Source organism: Pholis gunnellus (assembly GCF_910591455.1).
Source record: "Pholis gunnellus genome assembly, chromosome: 22".
In the NCBI taxonomy this organism is placed as follows: Eukaryota; Metazoa; Chordata; class Actinopteri; order Perciformes; family Pholidae; genus Pholis; species Pholis gunnellus.
The window spans coordinates 16707417-16726131 of NC_136549.1; the positions used below are offsets into that span (position 1 = coordinate 16707417).

Genomic DNA, 18715 nt, shown 5'->3' on the forward strand with positions numbered 1-18715 from the left:
CGGTCATCATACCGATGCTGCTCTTCATCGCCGTGTCCGTCTACTGCTACAGGTCAGAAACATGACAGCCCATCACACACACACACACACACACACACACACACACACACACACAGACTGTCGATGGGTTTGAACATGGCTTCCTGTGTGTGTGTGTGTGTGTGTGTGTGTGTGTGTGAACAGGAGGAAGAGTCAGCAGGCAGAGCGAGAATACGAGAAGGTGAAACACCAGCTGGAGAATCTGGAGGAAAGCGTTCGAGATCGCTGCAAGAAAGAGTTCACAGGTACAGAAGAAGACTCAGCTGAGGTCTTATTTTAGAGATTTAAATCAAGTCTAATCTCAATTAGAGCTCTTTACTTTCTATTTTTCTATCATTTACGATGTATTTTCATGTTAAAATGTGACTAGAAGTGATTAAAAAATTGAAAACAAGCCTAATGTGATATTTAATGATATCACATTAGAAACCATTGATATGTATTTCTAGAGGGTCAAGAACGTGTCAGTCAAAGAGTTTAATGAGTGCATGGAGCAGTATAATCTGTAAATGTTGTTCTCTTCACAGTAAAGTTGCATGTTTACGAGCCAAAAGTATGTTTTAAAGGCTTTATTTCTGCTTATTTTAGGTGCAAATCTTGAGATATTTCCTGTAATCTAATAGTTACTTAGACCTCATGTGGACGTCGGTCAGCTGACGCAGCACAAACCTCCGTCCACCGAGCTGATCCGTGTTGTCGTCGGCGTCTCGTCACAGATTAGGACGACGTCGCCGCTTTGACAGTTTATCTCCATCACGTGAACGTGAAAGGGTCTGCTGGCTCAGACATCAGAGCAGCTTCCCCTTCGGGTCTTCTTGGCGAGCTCGGTGGGCCGTCTTCAGCCGAGAACCTGACGGATCTGTTGTTGAGCTGGAGGGGAAGTCGGCACAGTCATTGCGTGTCAGATGTTTCCAAAGAGACTTTAAAGGGATCGTTGGGGGGTTTTGAAGGAGGGTTGTTTGAGGTTCTTCTACCTAAAAAGATCAGTTTAAGTGTCCGTGATACCTAGAATATGTTCAGACAACCGCTGCCTTGATTTCAGACCTGATGATCGAGATGGAGGACCACACCAGTGACCTGAGCGAGGCCCGGATCCCCTTCCTGGACTACAAGACCTACACCGACCGGAACTTCTTCCTGCCCACCACGGACGGCGCCAACGACACCATGATCACGGGCAAAATACAAATCCCAGAAGCCCGCAAGGCCATCGTGGCTCAGGCGCTCAACCAGTTCTCCAACCTGCTGAACAGCAAGACGTTTCTCATCAATGTGAGTTTGAAGCTTTTTGTCCCTCTTTGCCCTCCGTCTCTGTTTCTCTCTCTTCCTCACGTTCGTCCTTCAGTCTTTTTCTCGCTGTCGGCGGTTTTCAAACTCCGTCTCAGCAAGTTTCTGCCTTTTCTTTGAGGAAATTAGATTTTCCGGTAAAAATGTATTTCTCCTACGAGGTGATGCCTCTGAGCGCCGCCGTCAGACCGAGACGGTTTTAGAGGCGTTCACTGGTCCAAAGCTACAGCGCTGTACTCGGCCCATTGTAGGTCAAAGGAGGAGATTATTATGGAGAAGAACGTGATCTGAATTTCCTAAATTAAAGTGTTACATTTACACCCAAAAAACTAGAATATTCTCTGAGGTTACGATCTCGATGATCTCGATGATCTCGATGATCTCGTTGCGATCGTGTCTTAAAGTTGGATCAACTGGACGACCTCATCAAATCATACTTTGCCGTCGGATTTATCAATAAGGAAACACTAGAATCCAGAATCACCGAATCCTCCTCAGCATCAGCACTTTGAAGAGACTTTGCTGTGAATTTGGGCCTTTTTAGAAAAAAACAGCCACTTTGCTGTAAATTTGTGAGATTTTTTAATGTAAGTTTACGACATTAATGTTTAAAATTCAGACGTTTTTCTTGGAATATTGCCCCTTCTTTAGAGAAACCTGGTCCTAACTACTATTCATCATTATCTTTGCTGTATATTGTGTTTTTGTATTTGTTCTTATGAAACCTGTTTGTTAACTGTCGTTACGTGGGTTAATGTGTGTTTGTGTGTCGTATTTAACAGGTTAACAGGAATACTGTGACTCGTGCAAGATGTTTATTTCTACATTTCCACACTGATACTCAATAAGAGAAAAGGAGAAAGGGACGCCATCACATGGATAATAACGATCAGTATTATTCATATTCTCATCAGCCTTGTTTTTTTAATTTATCGTCCGTCCCGTCGTGTTTTCTTCCCGCAGTTCATCCGCACGTTGGAGAGCCGTCCGGACTTCAACGCCCGAGCTCGCGGTTACTTGGCCTCGCTGCTGACGGTGGCGCTGCACGGCAAGCTGGAGTATTACACGGACATCATGAGGACGCTGCTGCTGGAGCTGATGGACGAACACGTGCAGAACAAAAACCCCAAACTCATGCTGCGGAGGTGAGGACAACGCATGTATTATTCATCACGGCTGTGTACTTTTTAATAGGTTTAAAAGGAGAGAAAAGTCTCCTGATGTTGTGAATCTTCTGTTTGTAGGTCCGAGACGGTGGTGGAGAGGATGCTCTGTAATTGGATGTCCATCTGTATCTATCAGTTTCTCAGGGTAACGCATTCCTTCACTTGTTTTTTACCTTCAGTTTGTTTTGATTTCTCTTCCTCTCGCCTGCTTCTGTTCTTCTTCTGTTCCTTCAGTTATAATTGACTCTGTTTGGTGTGAACCTGTGTTTTCTGCAGTGTTTCCATATTTCAACATCCTCATAACAAAGATCGTGTTCGAAATGTGACATGTTTTTATGTTGTGATGAGGATCAGCTGGTGAATGTCGAATGAATTTAGGGCTCAAATCCTCCTAAACAACATTTAGACCGTCGGATTATTACATTTCGTACTTAAACACTTCATGTCGACAGAAAGCTGCCCTTACTTTCTCGTTTTTGTTTGAAGAACTAAGAAGAAGGATTCACTGCTTTTATAAAAATGTATTTACGGTACTTTTATACTTGCAGGTTGATTATTTAACAAAACTGTTCTTGGCTGAAGTTGAAAGCGTGTGTTTGAGCGGTTCAGCTGATTCCTGTTTGGGGAGCGTTTGATTTGTTGCACCGCGGTGCATGAAGTTCATGTTCTTTATGTTCATATGCACAACAAACTAAATGAAGACGGTTGTTGGTAATAAAACGGTTGGATATCCGGCTCCTTCCAACAAAACTAAATGTGTAAAAAGTTAATAATAAAAAATATATAATATAATGATATATTGTATTATATTTATATATATATATATATATATATATATATATATATATATATATATGTCGCCAGGTGTTAAATGAATGATGTGTGTGTGTTTTAGGACACAGCAGGAGAACCGTTATACAAACTGTTCAAGGCCTTGAAGCACCAGGTGGAGAAAGGACCGGTGGACGCCATGATGAAGAAAGCCAAATACACACTGAACGACACGGGGCTGCTGGGGGACGACGTCGAGTACTCTGTACTGGTTAGTACTCGGGACCAGTGGCGCTTTTCACTTCTAAATTCAGAAAACTACTTTCATTTTGCTCATTGTAGGGAACAAGCTTTCAGGTCAGAGTTTGACAGGTGTGTGTGTGTGTGTGTGTGTGTGTGTGATGTCAGACCCTGCAGGTGTTGGTGCACGGGGAGGGACCAGATGTGACTCCAGTGAAGGTGTTGAACTGTGACTCCATCACCCAGGTGGGTTTGTTTGCAGAGCTTCTTCTCCGGACGTCGGGGGACAAATATTTGATTAAATTCGGTCCGTGTTGTGCACATTTTTTATGCAGTAAAACATTACAACATTAACTGAACTTAAAACTATGGAAATGTTTGTTGTGTATTTTCTAGTTGACGCCCTGTAACTTTGGCTAAAAACGCTACAATGTGTTACGATAAAATGCAATACAATACGATATGTTGAGATCCGATCCATTGCGATAACATGTTACGATACGTTACGATCCGTTACGATCCGTTATGATCCATTATGATACGTTACGTTACGTTACAGTACATTACGATACGTTGAGATACGTTGAGATACGTTGAGATACGTTGAGATACGTTGAGATACGTTGAGATACGTTACGATACGTTGAGATACGTTGAGATACGTTACGATACGTTGAGATACGTTACGATACGTTGAGATACGTTACGATACGTTGAGATACGTTGAGATACGTTACGTTACGATACGTTGCGACACGATATGTTGCGATACATTACGATACGTTACGATACGTTGAGATACGTTGAGATACGTTACGTTACGATACGTTGCGACACGATATGTTGCGATACATTACAAAATGAAACTGCTGTATTTTGCATGTTTTGCGTTGGTGTACGTTTTGTCAGGTAACTTCTTTACGTTCTGCCCTGCAGGTGAAAGAGAAGATCATCGATCAGGTGTACAGGAACCTGCCGTACTCCCAGAGACCCGAGGTGGAGAGCGTTGCTCTGGGTGAGGAGACACAGACACAAAATGAAACAGTTATTATACGAACATTTCTACAAATAAATCATTTTGTTCTCACAAACCTGGAGTTTGTCACCTCCTGCATGTTTGCAGTGGAACTGCAGGGTTAAAGTAAAACAATTCAATATATTAATGCTGTTATATTAAAGTCTTATAAAGACGATTTCAATGTAAAACAGAGATAGAGAACTTTATTAAACATACATAGTTTTATACATAACGTTTATTTAATCCTATAAACTTGCTGTGATCAAGAGAGACCCGAGTCCAGCAGAGAGACTTCATACATCCTTTAATATGAAAAACACTTTTAAAGTTTATTTCCTGATCCGTCCTCAGAGTGGCGTCCCGGCTCCACGGGTCAGATCCTGTCCGACCTCGACCTCACCTCCCAGAAAGAGGGACGCTGGAAGAGACTCAACACGCTGGCTCATTACAATGTGAGTTTACTGTACGCTGTCACGCACAATGCTTAGTGATGGTTATAATGTTTATATTGTTTTGCGTTATTTGGTGCGGCCCAAAAATGCAAAAACGCCGGGAGCTTCTGGGCGTCCATGTTTGTTTTGGTACAAAAACACGCAGCAGGGTTTGCAGGTTCACCTCCAGAGCTCCTGTTGTTCGTGTATTTACTCAGAATCCTGAACTCAAAGACTTTCTAAACAACGTGTGCACGTTGCTGGAAACGTTCTTTCTATGCGGCGAGCTCAGGTTTGTCAGATTGAAGTTCATGTTTTTTTCCAATCAGCTTTGCTTTTCTGTGTGTTTTTATTTTTTCTGCACTGAAACGACGAGCAGAGAAACGTGGAGCCACGTGAGACTGTGAACGGAAAAGCTAAAAGCGCTCCAACAGCTTCCCCCCCGGCTGACATTTAGAGGAAAACGTTCCCGAGACAAAGTGCAGCTTAATAACCGAGTGCGTCGTTCAGAGACGGTGAATCAGGATTTATTCATATTTTCCTTTTCCCGACGGTTTCCTGTCTTCCAGGTTCGAGATAACGCAACGCTGGTTCTGTCCAGAGTTCTGCACTCGCAGTCTTTCCACCAGCACCAAGACAGCTACGAAGAGAGTACGTCCACACACACACACACACACACACACACACACACACACACACACACACACACACACACACACACACACACACACACAGTGCACTACATTCTTTAAAAGTCACCAGAGTGCAGGAAGCAAAGTCTCTGAAACCTGCTTTTGGTTTTTTAAATTCCTCCTCGAGGTCCTGAGGTGTGAACCCTGAGGCTGTTTCTGTGTTTCCACTTTGTGAATTAATAAATGAACATCCAGAGGAACGCTTTACTCACAGCGCGAGAATATTAACATTCATCCAATGAGAGTCCCAAGTCAACGTGATGATGTTTAAGGACCTTGAACCGTCCGGTTTTCTAACAAGCAACAGCAGGAATGAGTCTTAATAACAACAGACAACAGTTTCCTTCTTTCTTTTCACAATATTCTCTCCTTCTTTTTACCCGTTTATGTGACGTCATGTCTGAATAAATGTCTCTCTCCCTCTCTCTCTCTCTCTCTCCCTCTCTCCCCCTCACAGAAAACGCCCTGCTGGAGGACGACAACACGTTCCACCTGGTGCGTCCGGCTGATGAAATGGATGATGGGAAGTCAAAGCGAGGCAGCATGAAGGACAAAGCGATGACCAAAGCCATCACAGAGATCTACCTGACCCGGCTGCTGTCGGTCAAGGTGAGTCCACACAATGAAGTACTTTTACCTTTAAGTACACAATACTGAGGTACTTTACTGGAGTATTTCAGTATTCAGTTTATTGAATTACAGTTGTGTGTGTGTGTGTGTGTGCTACAGGGCACTCTGCAGCAGTTTGTGGACGACTTCTTCCGCAGTGTTTTGTGTTCGGGCACCGTCGTCCCGCCGGCCGTCAAATACTTCTTCGACTTCTTAGACGAACAGGCGCTGAGACACGACAACGTGGACGAGGAGACGCTGCACATCTGGAAGACTAACAGGTACGCAGCCCACACTCTCTACATACATACGTACTATATGTGTCTATGTACAGATACAGATCATTTAATATATATATATATATATATATATACATACAAAGTGTAAGTGGGAGAATAAAACTCACCTTTGACGTCATTCAAACAGCTTCATGATGTCGGTAAACTGCTACAATTTGTGAGGCTTTGAACTGATTCAACATCTGCTGGAGAAACCTGCTGCTCAAGCTGTGTGCGTGTGTGTGCGTGTGCGTGTGTGTGTGTGTCTCTGTGTGTGTGTGTGTGTGTATGTGTGTGTGTGTGTGTGTGTGTTATACCTCATCAGCTTAACTAGAGTGTAATTACGTCCTCGTTGTCGACATTAAAGGCCCGGTGTAATTGACCGTCTTTCATCAGGACAGATAAATGATGATGAAGACGAAGAGGAGAGGAAATAGAGACAGAAAAGGCTTCTTTTCTTTTTTTTATTCCCTAAAACTCAAACTCTGCTTTCACACTGGCCTTGAGCTCGGCCTGTCAATCATCTCACACACACACACACACACACGCTGGGCGATGAAATATTCATCGGTTGTGCTGCATTATTGACGAGGGTTACGGTCTGTAGAGGAAGAGATGAAATGATGAAGGGAGGAGGAGGGAAGGGGAAGGAAACAAGTGTGTCAGCAGCTCCTTAAAAAAAAGATCCGGAAAAGTCCAGAATTCACCGTCTCCCTTAGTTACTGCTGCTGCACCTGTCGAGCTCTCCGTCGCTGTGTGACATGGAATATACAACACTCATAACTGTTAAGTCATTATATTATTACTATCATTATTATGCATGTCTTTTGTCGTCCCATTGCTTCATCAATAAAACTACAGAAGCCCAGGAAGGACAAACCAAACACTCGCTGTAGAGCCTTCTGTGATTTCAGTTTGGAATCGAGCTGCAGGAACATAGATCCTGGTTTTTAATGTTAAAAGAAGATCAAGTTTAATCAATCAATGAAAACTTTATTCGTCTCCGTTTGGCTATGCAGAAGTGGGATGCACACATTTAACACATAAAAACCAAATAAATACCAGTAAACAGACCGATAAATACAGAGTAAAACTATTTACGGTCAATTCCAGAGACATAAAGTGAAGCCGTCTCCTCCCGTAGTTTAGGAGGGAGACGTCGGAGGGTTTATAGCTGGAGGAGCTCTGAGGAAGTTTCCCCGATGACAGAAACTAAAACGCGTGATTTAAAAGATGGATTCTGCGTTTTTATAGAACCGTTTGTTGTAGAGATTCCTGCAGCAGACAGCTTTGTGTTTGACCTCGACAGATTGATGCCAGCAGGAAACGAGCACAGACTCAATAAAAGATCGATGAAGCCGTGAGATCGGGGTCCCTGCTGGCTCTCTCTGCTCGTTCACCGTGTCGGTTACACGCTCACGTGTCGCTAAATTCATGCTAACAACATGCTAACGTTACAGCAGACAAACGCACTTTTTATTGGTCGGTTCAGTGAATTCTAAGCCATCGATAGTCTCATGAGATCAAGAGTTCTGTCCCAACTGTAATATGATAAATATCACAAGAAACCATGTTTTAACAAGTCAGTGCTTTAGTTATATTATAGCATAAAAACTCTAAAAACGTTTTTTTATTCTCTCTCTCTGTCTCTCTCTGTCTCTCTCTCTCTGTGTCTCTCTCTCTCTCTCTCTCTCTCTCTCTCTGTGTCTCTCTCTCTCTCTCTCCTCAGCTTGCCTCTGAGGTTCTGGGTGAACATCCTGAGGAACCCTCACTTCATCTTCGACGTCCACGTGACGGAGGTGGTGGACGCGTCGCTGCACGTCATCTCTCAGACCTTCATGGACGCCTGCACCAAGACGGAGCACAAACTCAGCAGAGTGAGTTTCCTCATATTAATAAGATCAAACGAGCTGTTTATTCCTGCAGAGTAGATCTGAACATGAACTGGTCTGTGATTAACCTGCTGTTTCTTTCTGCAAACTCACTGGTCTTAGATGTACAGACTGTTTTTTATTGCATGAAGAGCTGCTGGTTTTTCTACTTTATTTTAAATTTAACTCGGTGTGAAATGTGTCTTTTGTAACAGAGGAAGCTAATCTGATGGATGGAAACATGCTGACACCAACGTGTTTGGGAATCAATAATCAAAATCAGCAGAGCAAGAGCCCATAAAAGCTGTTCACATTTTTAACATTTTGGCACATTAAAAATATGCCGAATTATCGATTAGCAGCTGCTGTTTGTAGTGTACTTATATACTGACACATAACTATCACTGGAGTACTTTGACACTGAAGAAAAGTTAAAAAACGTGAAGATTGTGAAGCGAGGAGGAGGAGGAGGAGGGCTGGTGTGCAGCAGAAGAGATGATTAAAACCCTTCATCACAAAATGAACCTGGACTGTTGAGGCGTTAACAGCAGAGGCTTTCCTCTGTGAGACGTCTTCACTCCAACGAGTCCCGGTGACGCTGAGAAGCTTTGAAAAGGGACCAAAGATCTTTAATGGTTTTTTGTTCTCTGCAGGAGTCTCCCAGCAACAAGCTGCTCTATGCAAAAGAGATTTCCACCTACAAGAAGATGGTGGACGAGTGAGTGTGTTCAATACAAAGAGTGAACATTTCATATTTCACCTGTTGCAAAAACTTTAACTTGTATGTATTAAAACATGTTACTACGTTAAAGACACAAACGGCATCTGCTCACTTGATATAATTTAATAAGTATTTTCTGTGTGTGTGTGTGTGTGTGTGTGTGTGTGTGTGTGTGTGTGTGTGTGTGTGTGTGTGTGTGTGTGTGTGTGTGTGTGTGTGTGTGTGTGTGTGTGTGTGTGTTCTCCTCAGTTACTACAAGGGCATCAGACAGATGGTTCCCGTCAGTGACCAGGACATGAACACACACCTTGCTGAGGTGTCCAGGGTATGAGATGTCACTAATACACTTTCTCTAGTACTGTACTTAAGTACACGTTTGAGGTACTTGTACTTTACTTAAGTAGTTCTCTTTGATGCTACTTCATCCTAGAATGGTGCTTTTTAACTACGTTTAGCTTTAGCTACTAGTTATTTTGTGCTCTCACAGCGGTCTGAGAACATGTTTAATATATTCTCTTAACTTTTAAATTGTATTTATTCTTTTATTTATTTATTTGAGTATTACTAGTTCATGTTTTCTGATTCTGACCAACAATAACTGACCCAATATAACCAGAACACTTTTTATGACATCTGTTTTCTCCGACTACCAGAAGAACATAAACCCGACTCTCGTATAGATTTCATTCCATTTATTTGTTTTAATCTGAAGCCTTTGTTTCCACTTTGCAGGAACACACAGACAAGCTGAACACCCAGTTGGCCTTACATCAGCTGTACCAGTACGCCAGCAAGTACTATGATGTGGTGAGAAACCTCTAATGTCTGCTTCTGTTTCTGGTGATGAATTCATGAGATATAAGAGAAAAATAAAGGCCAGATTCACGGTTATCTTTTACCAAGTTAGACGAATTTAAATGTGTTATTTTCACTGTTATATTGGGTTGATATCAGAGTTTTATGTAATAAAATCTTGCCAAGTTCAACCTCCAATGTGATAAAAGAAACGGAGAGGGAGACAGACAGACAGGGTGAGAGAGAGAGTTTCCCAAACGCTCGGTTTTACACGGTCACATTTATAAACTGTAAACAGAGTTTTGCTAAATCTTAAAAATCTCTGTTTTATTGATCTTAAACTCTATCAGAGTTTAAAAACGTTGAGGAAAATATCACTTTTCAAAAATATCTGTAAATGACAAAGTAGAATACTGGCTGCTTCGGTCTAATTTTGTTTTAATTTGTCATTTTTAATTTAAAAAGCCGTCCCCCAAAAAAATGTAAATTTTAAACTTTGTGTCGTCGCCTTGTGCAGATCATCCAGTCGCTGGACGAGGACCCAGCAGCCCAGAATAAACAGCTCACCCTCCGCCTCCAACAGATCGCCGCCGCCCTGGAGAACAAGGTCACCGACCTCTGACCTCACGGAGGGGTCAGGGGGAGGAGCTAGCGGCTACTAAAACACAGAATGTGGTTTTCCATTTAAGGACTCAATAGGAAGATGAGCTTGCAGACTCTACCGAATGTTTGACCATGTAAGGACTGAAGTGGGAGGGGCTAGTGGAGCTACAGGAAGCTGTTGACCATATAAGGACTGAAGGAGGGAGGAGTTATGGGAATCCAGGAGGGTTGAGGAATGGTGATTTTGGACAAATGAAGTGTTAAAATATGCCCAGAGTGGTGGAAACAGACGCGCTGATATCTGCTACAGTTGTATGGCGTATGTCCACTTGGCATCCCTAAACAAATACCAAGGAGGGATGCAAAATGGCGACCGTAACGTGGATGCAGATGGGAGCTTTGTGAAATGGAAGGGTTATTTTTTTGAATGGTAAATGAGGCGTTCGATATGCGTGATCCTCGGACCTAGATGTCTCTGTGATTGGTTTCTCTACGCCACAAATTAAAATTTTACCTAAAGAAGAAAAAAAGTGCCACACGAGGAGAGAAGATTTTTGGATAATTGAAGAATGTAAGTGAAGTAATGAGACATTACCAAATACTGTTTTCTTTTTTGCTACTCAGCCCTTTTTGGAAGTTTGGATTGGAAGTGAAGCTGCTCCCGGACGATTTGTGACCACTTTTCACTTAACATGTTACAGCAAAGCCGATGAACTGTGGATGTGAGGTGATACTTTGAATGGCCAACAGGAGAATCTGATCTCTTGTCGGCAACAGAGAACAGTTTTCATCCCAAAGCGTGACAACGCCTGGATGAACTTTCTGTTACCTTCAAGCGAGCGCAAATAAAAAAATAATCAACCAATGAAAACCAACTACGGTACACACCACTGGCCAATCAGGGGTCTTGGGTTGTCTTCATGGCCCAGTGGAGAGTGAATTCAGGGTACGACGTCCAAAAATCAAACCACAGCATTTTAACTTAACGTCATGGCCAAAAGTAGTTTTTTCATATCCGATGATGTGTTTCTATGCTGATGACACTGTGCTGGTGACTCAAATCCCAGCAGAATAATTTCATTCTGTTCACTTTGTTTAGTATTATTCTTTGTATGCAATCTTTAAAGGGATGGTTTGGATTCTTTGAAATGGGGTCGTATGAGGTACTTTTCCATAGTTAGTGTATTATTGACAGTAGATGGCGCTCGTCTTGCGCTATATTCACAATACTTTCCGTCAGACAGCTCTGTCCAGCTGGCAACTGAAGACGTTATCTACGCTCTCTTCAAAGCCACCAGACTCCACTGAAATAAAGCTGTAGTTTGACCTCGTAGAACACAGAGGTTGCTGGTCTACCGCTGCCTTCAGTTAGTTTGTTTGTGCGACTTTGGGGTCTTAAAGTGTTTGTTCGGATTCACCAAAGTCACGACTATGTGTACCTCATGCAACCCCTTCAAAACACCCAAATATCCCTTTAAGCAGAGGCTTTGCATTTCCATGTACAACATGAACATTATCTTTTTAATGGACATACAATGCCACTCATTGTTTTTCTTTGGTAAAGTGTTAATCGGGGTGGTCCATAACGTCATATCTTGTGCGTAGATGTGTGTTGACACTTTATTGCTGAGGACCGGCTTGTTTTTACTTTGTGAAGAATCACGACTGCCTAATCATGTGGTCTAAACAGCCAAACACTTTTATTGTTAAGTGTGATTTGTTTTTATAATCTGTATAATTTCACTTCTTTTGCAATACTCTCTTCATATTTAATGCTGCATTTTTTCTTTTCTGCACACATAAGAGGAGCTGACTTGAGTGTCTTCTAAAGACGGGGTATCCTTAGGTCCTTCAAAAAGGCTTTAAATAAATCTAAAATGAAGGTGGTAAAGTGTTAAACTGTATTAATTCCAGTTATTCTCGGTCTTATTCCTCTGTCATGCATTGCCGGTGTTCTTCGAGCTGCAAGATCACTAAAAACATGCAACCAACACACAGTTTGACTTCAGTTTACTTGATTTCACCAGAGCCGGTGCTGCTTCACTGCTAGTCTACGGTACGAACGTTTCAAACACACGGTCACAAAGAAGGAATTGTCCTTCACGTTGTTCTGTGGAAGATTTAAAATGCATAGAACAAATCAAACAAAGAGATACGGTGAAATACACATGCATTGCTATTTAATATATGCATTTATTTAGTAATAATTCAATTAAAAACTGAAGAACGTAACGATAATTTAGCTTTTTGCCTTTGTTAACTGAGTTGTTTTTCTTTTAATTTTAACATAAATTTTCTATGAGACATTAAAATCAACTTACATAAAATAACAATTCACTAATGTCACTTTTTGTGTTGTGATTTAACTTTAATGTTAATCTTTTATGTTTTAATGTTTAATGAAAGTTCATGTTATGATGAAAAACAATTCAGTTTTTAACATAAAAAGGAAATACTAATTATTATGATTATTGTATTTAATTACATTTTTTGTTGGATTTGTTTCGGCATTTTAAATCTTCCATATTATTCTACACAAGAATACTCAAACACACACTGCTGTCTCGTTTCCAGGTTTCACTCTACGTGGACATGACGCTTACATCTGTGCAAATAATTGTGACACAGCACCTGCAAAGACTTCCATGTGCCTCCTGGTGATTGCCTCCTCTTTTTTCTGCACATTAAATGTTTCATAATGTTCATAATGAGGTTTTGTTTAATCAGAAACATGCAGGCTTAGTTTTGTTTCTGTCTTGCTGAAACCTGCACAAAAAAAACGTGAACTTTCTCAAACTGCATCAGTGTCGTAAAACGTACGAGTCAATATTATTTTAGAAATATTCTTTAAATATCCAAAGCAGAGTGAGGAACAATATGCTTTCTGTGGGAGAAGATGTAACCATATAATCATTTAATTATGGACCAAATGATCAGCAGATCTGCTACAATCTTTGTGTTTAAGTGCCGATTAAGTCGCTAAAGTATAAATTTCATTTATCTTTTGCTCCACATTAATCACCGTCACCATAAAATCATTATCTGCATTATTCTTTGCCTTCTGAGCCCAGACGACGTGCTTTATGTAGCGCTTGAGTTAAAATCAAAGATCAAACATGCAGTTTGTAAGTTTGGATGATGAACCCCCACGGCCTTCTGGGAGAAAAGGACTTTTACTTTGTCTTTTTGTTAGTTTTTTTTCAGTGAAATTGATTGGTTATTTACAAACTGCATCTTTAAATTCTGAAGCAATACGACCTTAAGGCTGGTGCTGAATTTTTGTCTTCACGTCTCAACTGCTTTGCGAGCTGACCAGAGTCTGGCACCACACGACTTCCAGATACGACGACTGAAACAAACACGTTTCTTTAGCTTTCTTCGGGGCATTTCTCTCCTAGATATTAGTTTCTGAAAGCCACTTTGGTGCCAAATAACTTCAAGAACTGTGTGTTGTTGAAGTGTTGTATGTTTGATGAGTGTAGCCAGAAATATGGTGGACAAACGATTGTGCATTAGATAATATGGTGGCACTTTTCTGCAAAGGAAAAAAAGTTGAAATGTGAAACTTTTCGCTAAATCTCACCAGCTTTTCAAATTTGCTTTCGATGTTTAGATCTTTAATTATAACATAAGAGCTCACTCTACAAATTAGTTTATTGTTAAATATGAAACCTCTGATTCAAAATATATCTTTAAAAAATGTCTCCACCAACGCTAGCTTCTTCCTGCCTTCTTTTTGCCACCAGCGAGTGCCTTAAAGAGTCAAACTGAAAGTAGATTTGGAAGTAAAATCCTAAAAATAAAATGTGTCTATAGGCACATGTACGTTTATAGAAGGTTTACTGGATGTTTGTGGTTCTTAACTGGAAGATAACAACAGAAAACAGGAGCTGTTAGAACCGTGTTCAGGAATTTAATTCCCAAAACCCACTAGTTTAATTATAATTTGTCACATAAAGTGCAGATAAATCCCCAAAACCCTGTTGCACCAACTGTTCGTAAGTTCAAATATGACCTATTTCTAACATTAAATGGAGTTTTAAACCACAAAACCGTGAATAATAAAAGGGTAATATAGAGTACGACATATCTGACCCAAAACTTGTTAAATTATTTGTAATAATGAAGTCAATATTTAGTATTTAAAATTACACTTCACATAATTAACACAGCATACCTCAAATTAGTAAATAACACCTGATTAATTGGCATATTTCCTGGTCATTCTGAATACTGTCCTGAAACAGATTAATTCATGTATGCAGACGTTCATAAAACAAATACCTAAATTTAAATCTTTAACTGTACTTTTTTTGGAAGTTATGCAAGCTTGTAATGCTATGACGTCCTGTAGAGTGCTAGCTAACCTCTGTGCTAGCTTCTGTAATTTAATAATTCTGTAACCAATACTTGTTTTGATGGTGTTTCTAAAAAAGATAAAGTGTTTATGAAACTTGTCCATTTTCATCAACAATCTTTAAAATGCACAGCTAGAGTCAGAATGTGGTTAGCCTAGCTTAGCATAAAGACTGGAAACAAAGGGGGAAACGGCTAACCAGTTAGCTTAACTGTTAGCTTAGCGTATTTAACCTACTTAACGCACAGAACTCTGATGATGATGGTTAGCATGTTGTAAACATATTGCTAGCTTTCATTAGCCCTTAGCAAATTTGGCATCCATAGTTGTTGAATGCTAACAGATTATCTTAATCTTTTATTTTAGTTTCATCATTTTTACTATCTATTTCAGCAATTAGCCTACAGGAACATGTGAGCTTTTAAGGCAACTTTTTTTGAGAGAAGTATTTGAGTTACAGATGCTAGTGGAACAGAGGCTAGCTAGCAAGATTTTAGTTATTAAATAGCGTTACATAAAACCCAGAATGGTGGATTAGTTCTGCCTTGCTTTGCAGTAATTCATATTGCCATGTCATTTCATGCAGATGTGCAATTAAATAGCCTAAAATTAAACACTTAACGGAAGAGTGTGTAGCATTTAGGTGGGGATCTATTGACAGAAATTGAATATAATATCAATAACAATGTTTACTTTAGTGTAAAGTCGCCTGAAAATGACAAACATTGTCTTGCATTTTCAAGTTTCAGTTGGTTGCAATCTGACTCCTCGCCACTAGATGCCGCCACATTTTACACCCTGCACCTTTAAATAACACTTTAAAACAGACGCAAAAGAAAATATATAATCTGATGCTTTTTCCCTTTTGGCGAGACATTTTAAAACTCTCGTCTGATCATCTTTTTTGGGGGGAATCTGTCAACACTGTGGAGGATTTAATTTCACAGACCGTTGAGCATTTACTGGATTGTGAATCATGGAGAGGCAGAGAGGTACAGATGTGTAATGACTGGATGAGGGATCAGCACAGGGAACTGAACCTTCACTGTAAGTAGATTTATTCGTCCGCTATTTGAGGATCTGTGTGTTTGAAGAAAATAAAAAGCGTATTTGAAAAATATTGTTTTAGAGGCACAAAGTAAAAGAAGTTTTGAGAAGTCTTGAATGTTAAAACAGAGGATCGGCCCACTGGTACGGATGTTTTTACCAACATCACAAGGGTTCAATGTGTTTGTAACAGTTTGTACATCAAATACAACCTCCCCACTGTTTATTCTTGTAACATCATTGTAGGAAACACATTGTTTGTTTGTTTGTTTGTTTGTTTGTTTTTTGGATGGACTGGACCAACTGTGGACTACTTGAAACGGACAGAAACAGCACCAGTAACCAACTGGTCTTTACTGGTCTGGAGCCCAAATCGGTGACTCTTCTGAGGAAGTAGAGAAGTGGGCAAAAAAAAAGAAATCCAGATCTAGGAAGTCCAAATATCCAATAAAAGATGTTTATACAAATGGAAAGTCTTCTTCTATTGTTTGTCTTCTCTGGTCTCCATGTGGATTATTTTAGCTCCAAAATCTGTTTTTATTTTAGCAAATGTTCATTATGTGATCCTGTAAAACCTCCATTCAAATCATATCGAATGTTGTCGGTTATTTTGTAGTTTATATGGAAAGAAGATGAATTTAAAATCTGTGTAAAAATCACAAATGCCACCATTTTGACCGTAAAGGTTTTAAGAACCAACATGACGGTAGTTTTGATGCTCGGTGACACCGAGAGACAAAAGAAAGGAGCTCCAGTGGATTCATCGGATTTTAGATGTTATTGTTCGTGCCTCAGAAGAAAGTGTTTGTTTGGATGTTTCACAGCAGAAGACGTTGTGTTTAACAGACGGACGCTGTTTGATTCCTCAGGCAGCCCGAGGCGAGGACACTCTGGTGTTGTTGTGAGACGAGATCTCACACGTTCCACTCCTGCTAAACATCCAGATTCACGGCTGGTCATTTTGCTGCTGTATGTTATTAATATTTGTTTGTTTTGAATCACAATTATCTTCCCTTTGCATCACTAAGAGCTCTGTTGAGTTAATGTATCATGAAAAGAGTTTAAAACTGTTTTTATGGGAATTATTTTAACGAATAAAACGCATTAACACAGTTTGTTCTGCAGAACTTCCTCCTGACGTACACAAATATGTAAATATATTTCACCAATACTTCCCTGTGCAGTTTGGTAAGTATTACACTTATTAATGTTTTTATTTTTATTAAAATTATTACATATTAGAGAAAGGATGTGAGCGACAAATAAATGTATTTAATCTTTAGTTTTCACTCCAGTAAATCTTGACAATAATACTTTTTAAATCTGCTATTTCTGATTAGCAGCCAGTTTAATAATAATAACAAATACGAACAATATGAATGTATAGATGAACATGACAACACTGCCACTCTGTGTTTAAAATGAGGAACTGCACTTTTAAACAGCAGCAGATTCAACACAACACGGTGAGTTCAGTGAAATATCAGAAGCTGAGTGAACATGTCAAAGGATCATTTATAAACACGTAACTAATGCTTCATAGCGTGTAGTTATTATGAAGTGTTACCATAATCTTTATTATTATCAATCACAAGATATGAACACACACACACACACAAAGTTAAGTTGAACACGCAGTTATTAATCACAGCTGGACGTCCCCACAGACACACAAACCGGATGTTATATTCCAGGTTTTTTTTTAATGAGGCGATTTCGTGGTCATAATAACTTTTAAGATAACTTAAAGTCACTGTCACTGGCGTGTCACCTGTTTCACTTCCTATGAGTTTGTAGGTGTGTCCTTATGTGTCCCTCCCTTGTTGTTCCTCTTTACTTTCACTTCTGCAGCTCGTGATGTCGCAGCGTCTTCTTCTCTGCTTCTAAAGGTTAGTAAGCGACTCTTTTCACTGAGGGACTCTTGAAGGACTCTTTGGTCCTTCAGGTCCAGCAGAAACTAGTTCAAGTGGACTTCAGAGGAGGACCAGTGAAGAAGAACAGAGCAACACGTCACAACGTCTTCAGTCCGCGTGTCGCTCCTTCTTTCCTCGTGAAAATAACCAACGTCACGTTTGAATTCAGAAATACTTGATGTTTTTCTCCAGTCAGCTGAACACAAATGGATTTAAAGTGAAGTTTAATATTTACAGTATGACGTCAACGTCCGCCCTAAAGCTACCGCACAGCCCTCCAAGCAGTACTTCCGGTCCAGATTTCAAAGTAAAGGATCACGGGAGTTATTTGGGATTAAGGAGCAGAGCAGTAATTTAAGATCCTATTATTTATTATTATTAAGACTACAGTCAGATATAATATGAAGTATTTTACTGTGTACTATTTGAATAATTTAATGTCAAAGTTCCTTCCAGAGACCAACATTCATTATTTTTGTCTAACTTTAATTATTCACAAAGTACACAGTGAAAGTACTTCATATTAGTACCGAGTCCAAATAATAAGCTCTTAAATTACTGTCCTGTTCTTCATCCCAAATAACGTAGACTAAAAGAAGCGATCCTTTACTTTGAGATCAGGACCGGAAGTACTCCGGACGATGACGCAATACTGTACATATGAAACTTCATTTAGATTTAGAGGAGCTATTGTTCTTCTAATGTTTATTATTATCATTCATAGTATCGTGATGATGATGATGATCATGATTATTATCATTATTATTAATATTTGTACTATCATAATTATTTTTATGATTATTATTAAGGTACTTTAACTCCTAGAGATTTAACCTGATGTACTTCAGATCCGATCAATCTGCTCTTGAGACCTTTA

At 39.9% G+C, this 18715-nt stretch overlaps 1 protein-coding gene across 2 annotated transcripts in view; it reads left to right on the forward strand.

Annotated features, from left to right (window-relative positions):
* Positions 1–16360, forward strand: part of LOC306713758 (plexin-B2-like) — a 133437-nt gene extending 117077 nt beyond the window's left edge. For both annotated transcript variants that reach the window (XM_079183584.1, XM_079183585.1), the window contains exons 27-43: positions 1–52; positions 184–284; positions 1082–1311; positions 2290–2471; positions 2571–2637; positions 3388–3534; positions 3672–3749; positions 4440–4518; positions 4873–4973; positions 5522–5603; positions 6102–6253; positions 6374–6534; positions 8261–8408; positions 9056–9120; positions 9373–9448; positions 9856–9930; positions 10436–16360. The exon at positions 1–52 is cut by the window's left edge and continues 85 nt beyond it. In XM_079183584.1, coding sequence (XP_079039710.1) covers positions 1–52; positions 184–284; positions 1082–1311; positions 2290–2471; positions 2571–2637; positions 3388–3534; positions 3672–3749; positions 4440–4518; positions 4873–4973; positions 5522–5603; positions 6102–6253; positions 6374–6534; positions 8261–8408; positions 9056–9120; positions 9373–9448; positions 9856–9930; positions 10436–10540 — 1901 coding nt within the window. In that variant the 3' untranslated portion in view covers positions 10541–16360. The remainder of the gene's footprint in view (positions 53–183; positions 285–1081; positions 1312–2289; positions 2472–2570; positions 2638–3387; positions 3535–3671; positions 3750–4439; positions 4519–4872; positions 4974–5521; positions 5604–6101; positions 6254–6373; positions 6535–8260; positions 8409–9055; positions 9121–9372; positions 9449–9855; positions 9931–10435) is intronic.
* Positions 16361–18715: the final 2355 nt, after the last annotated feature.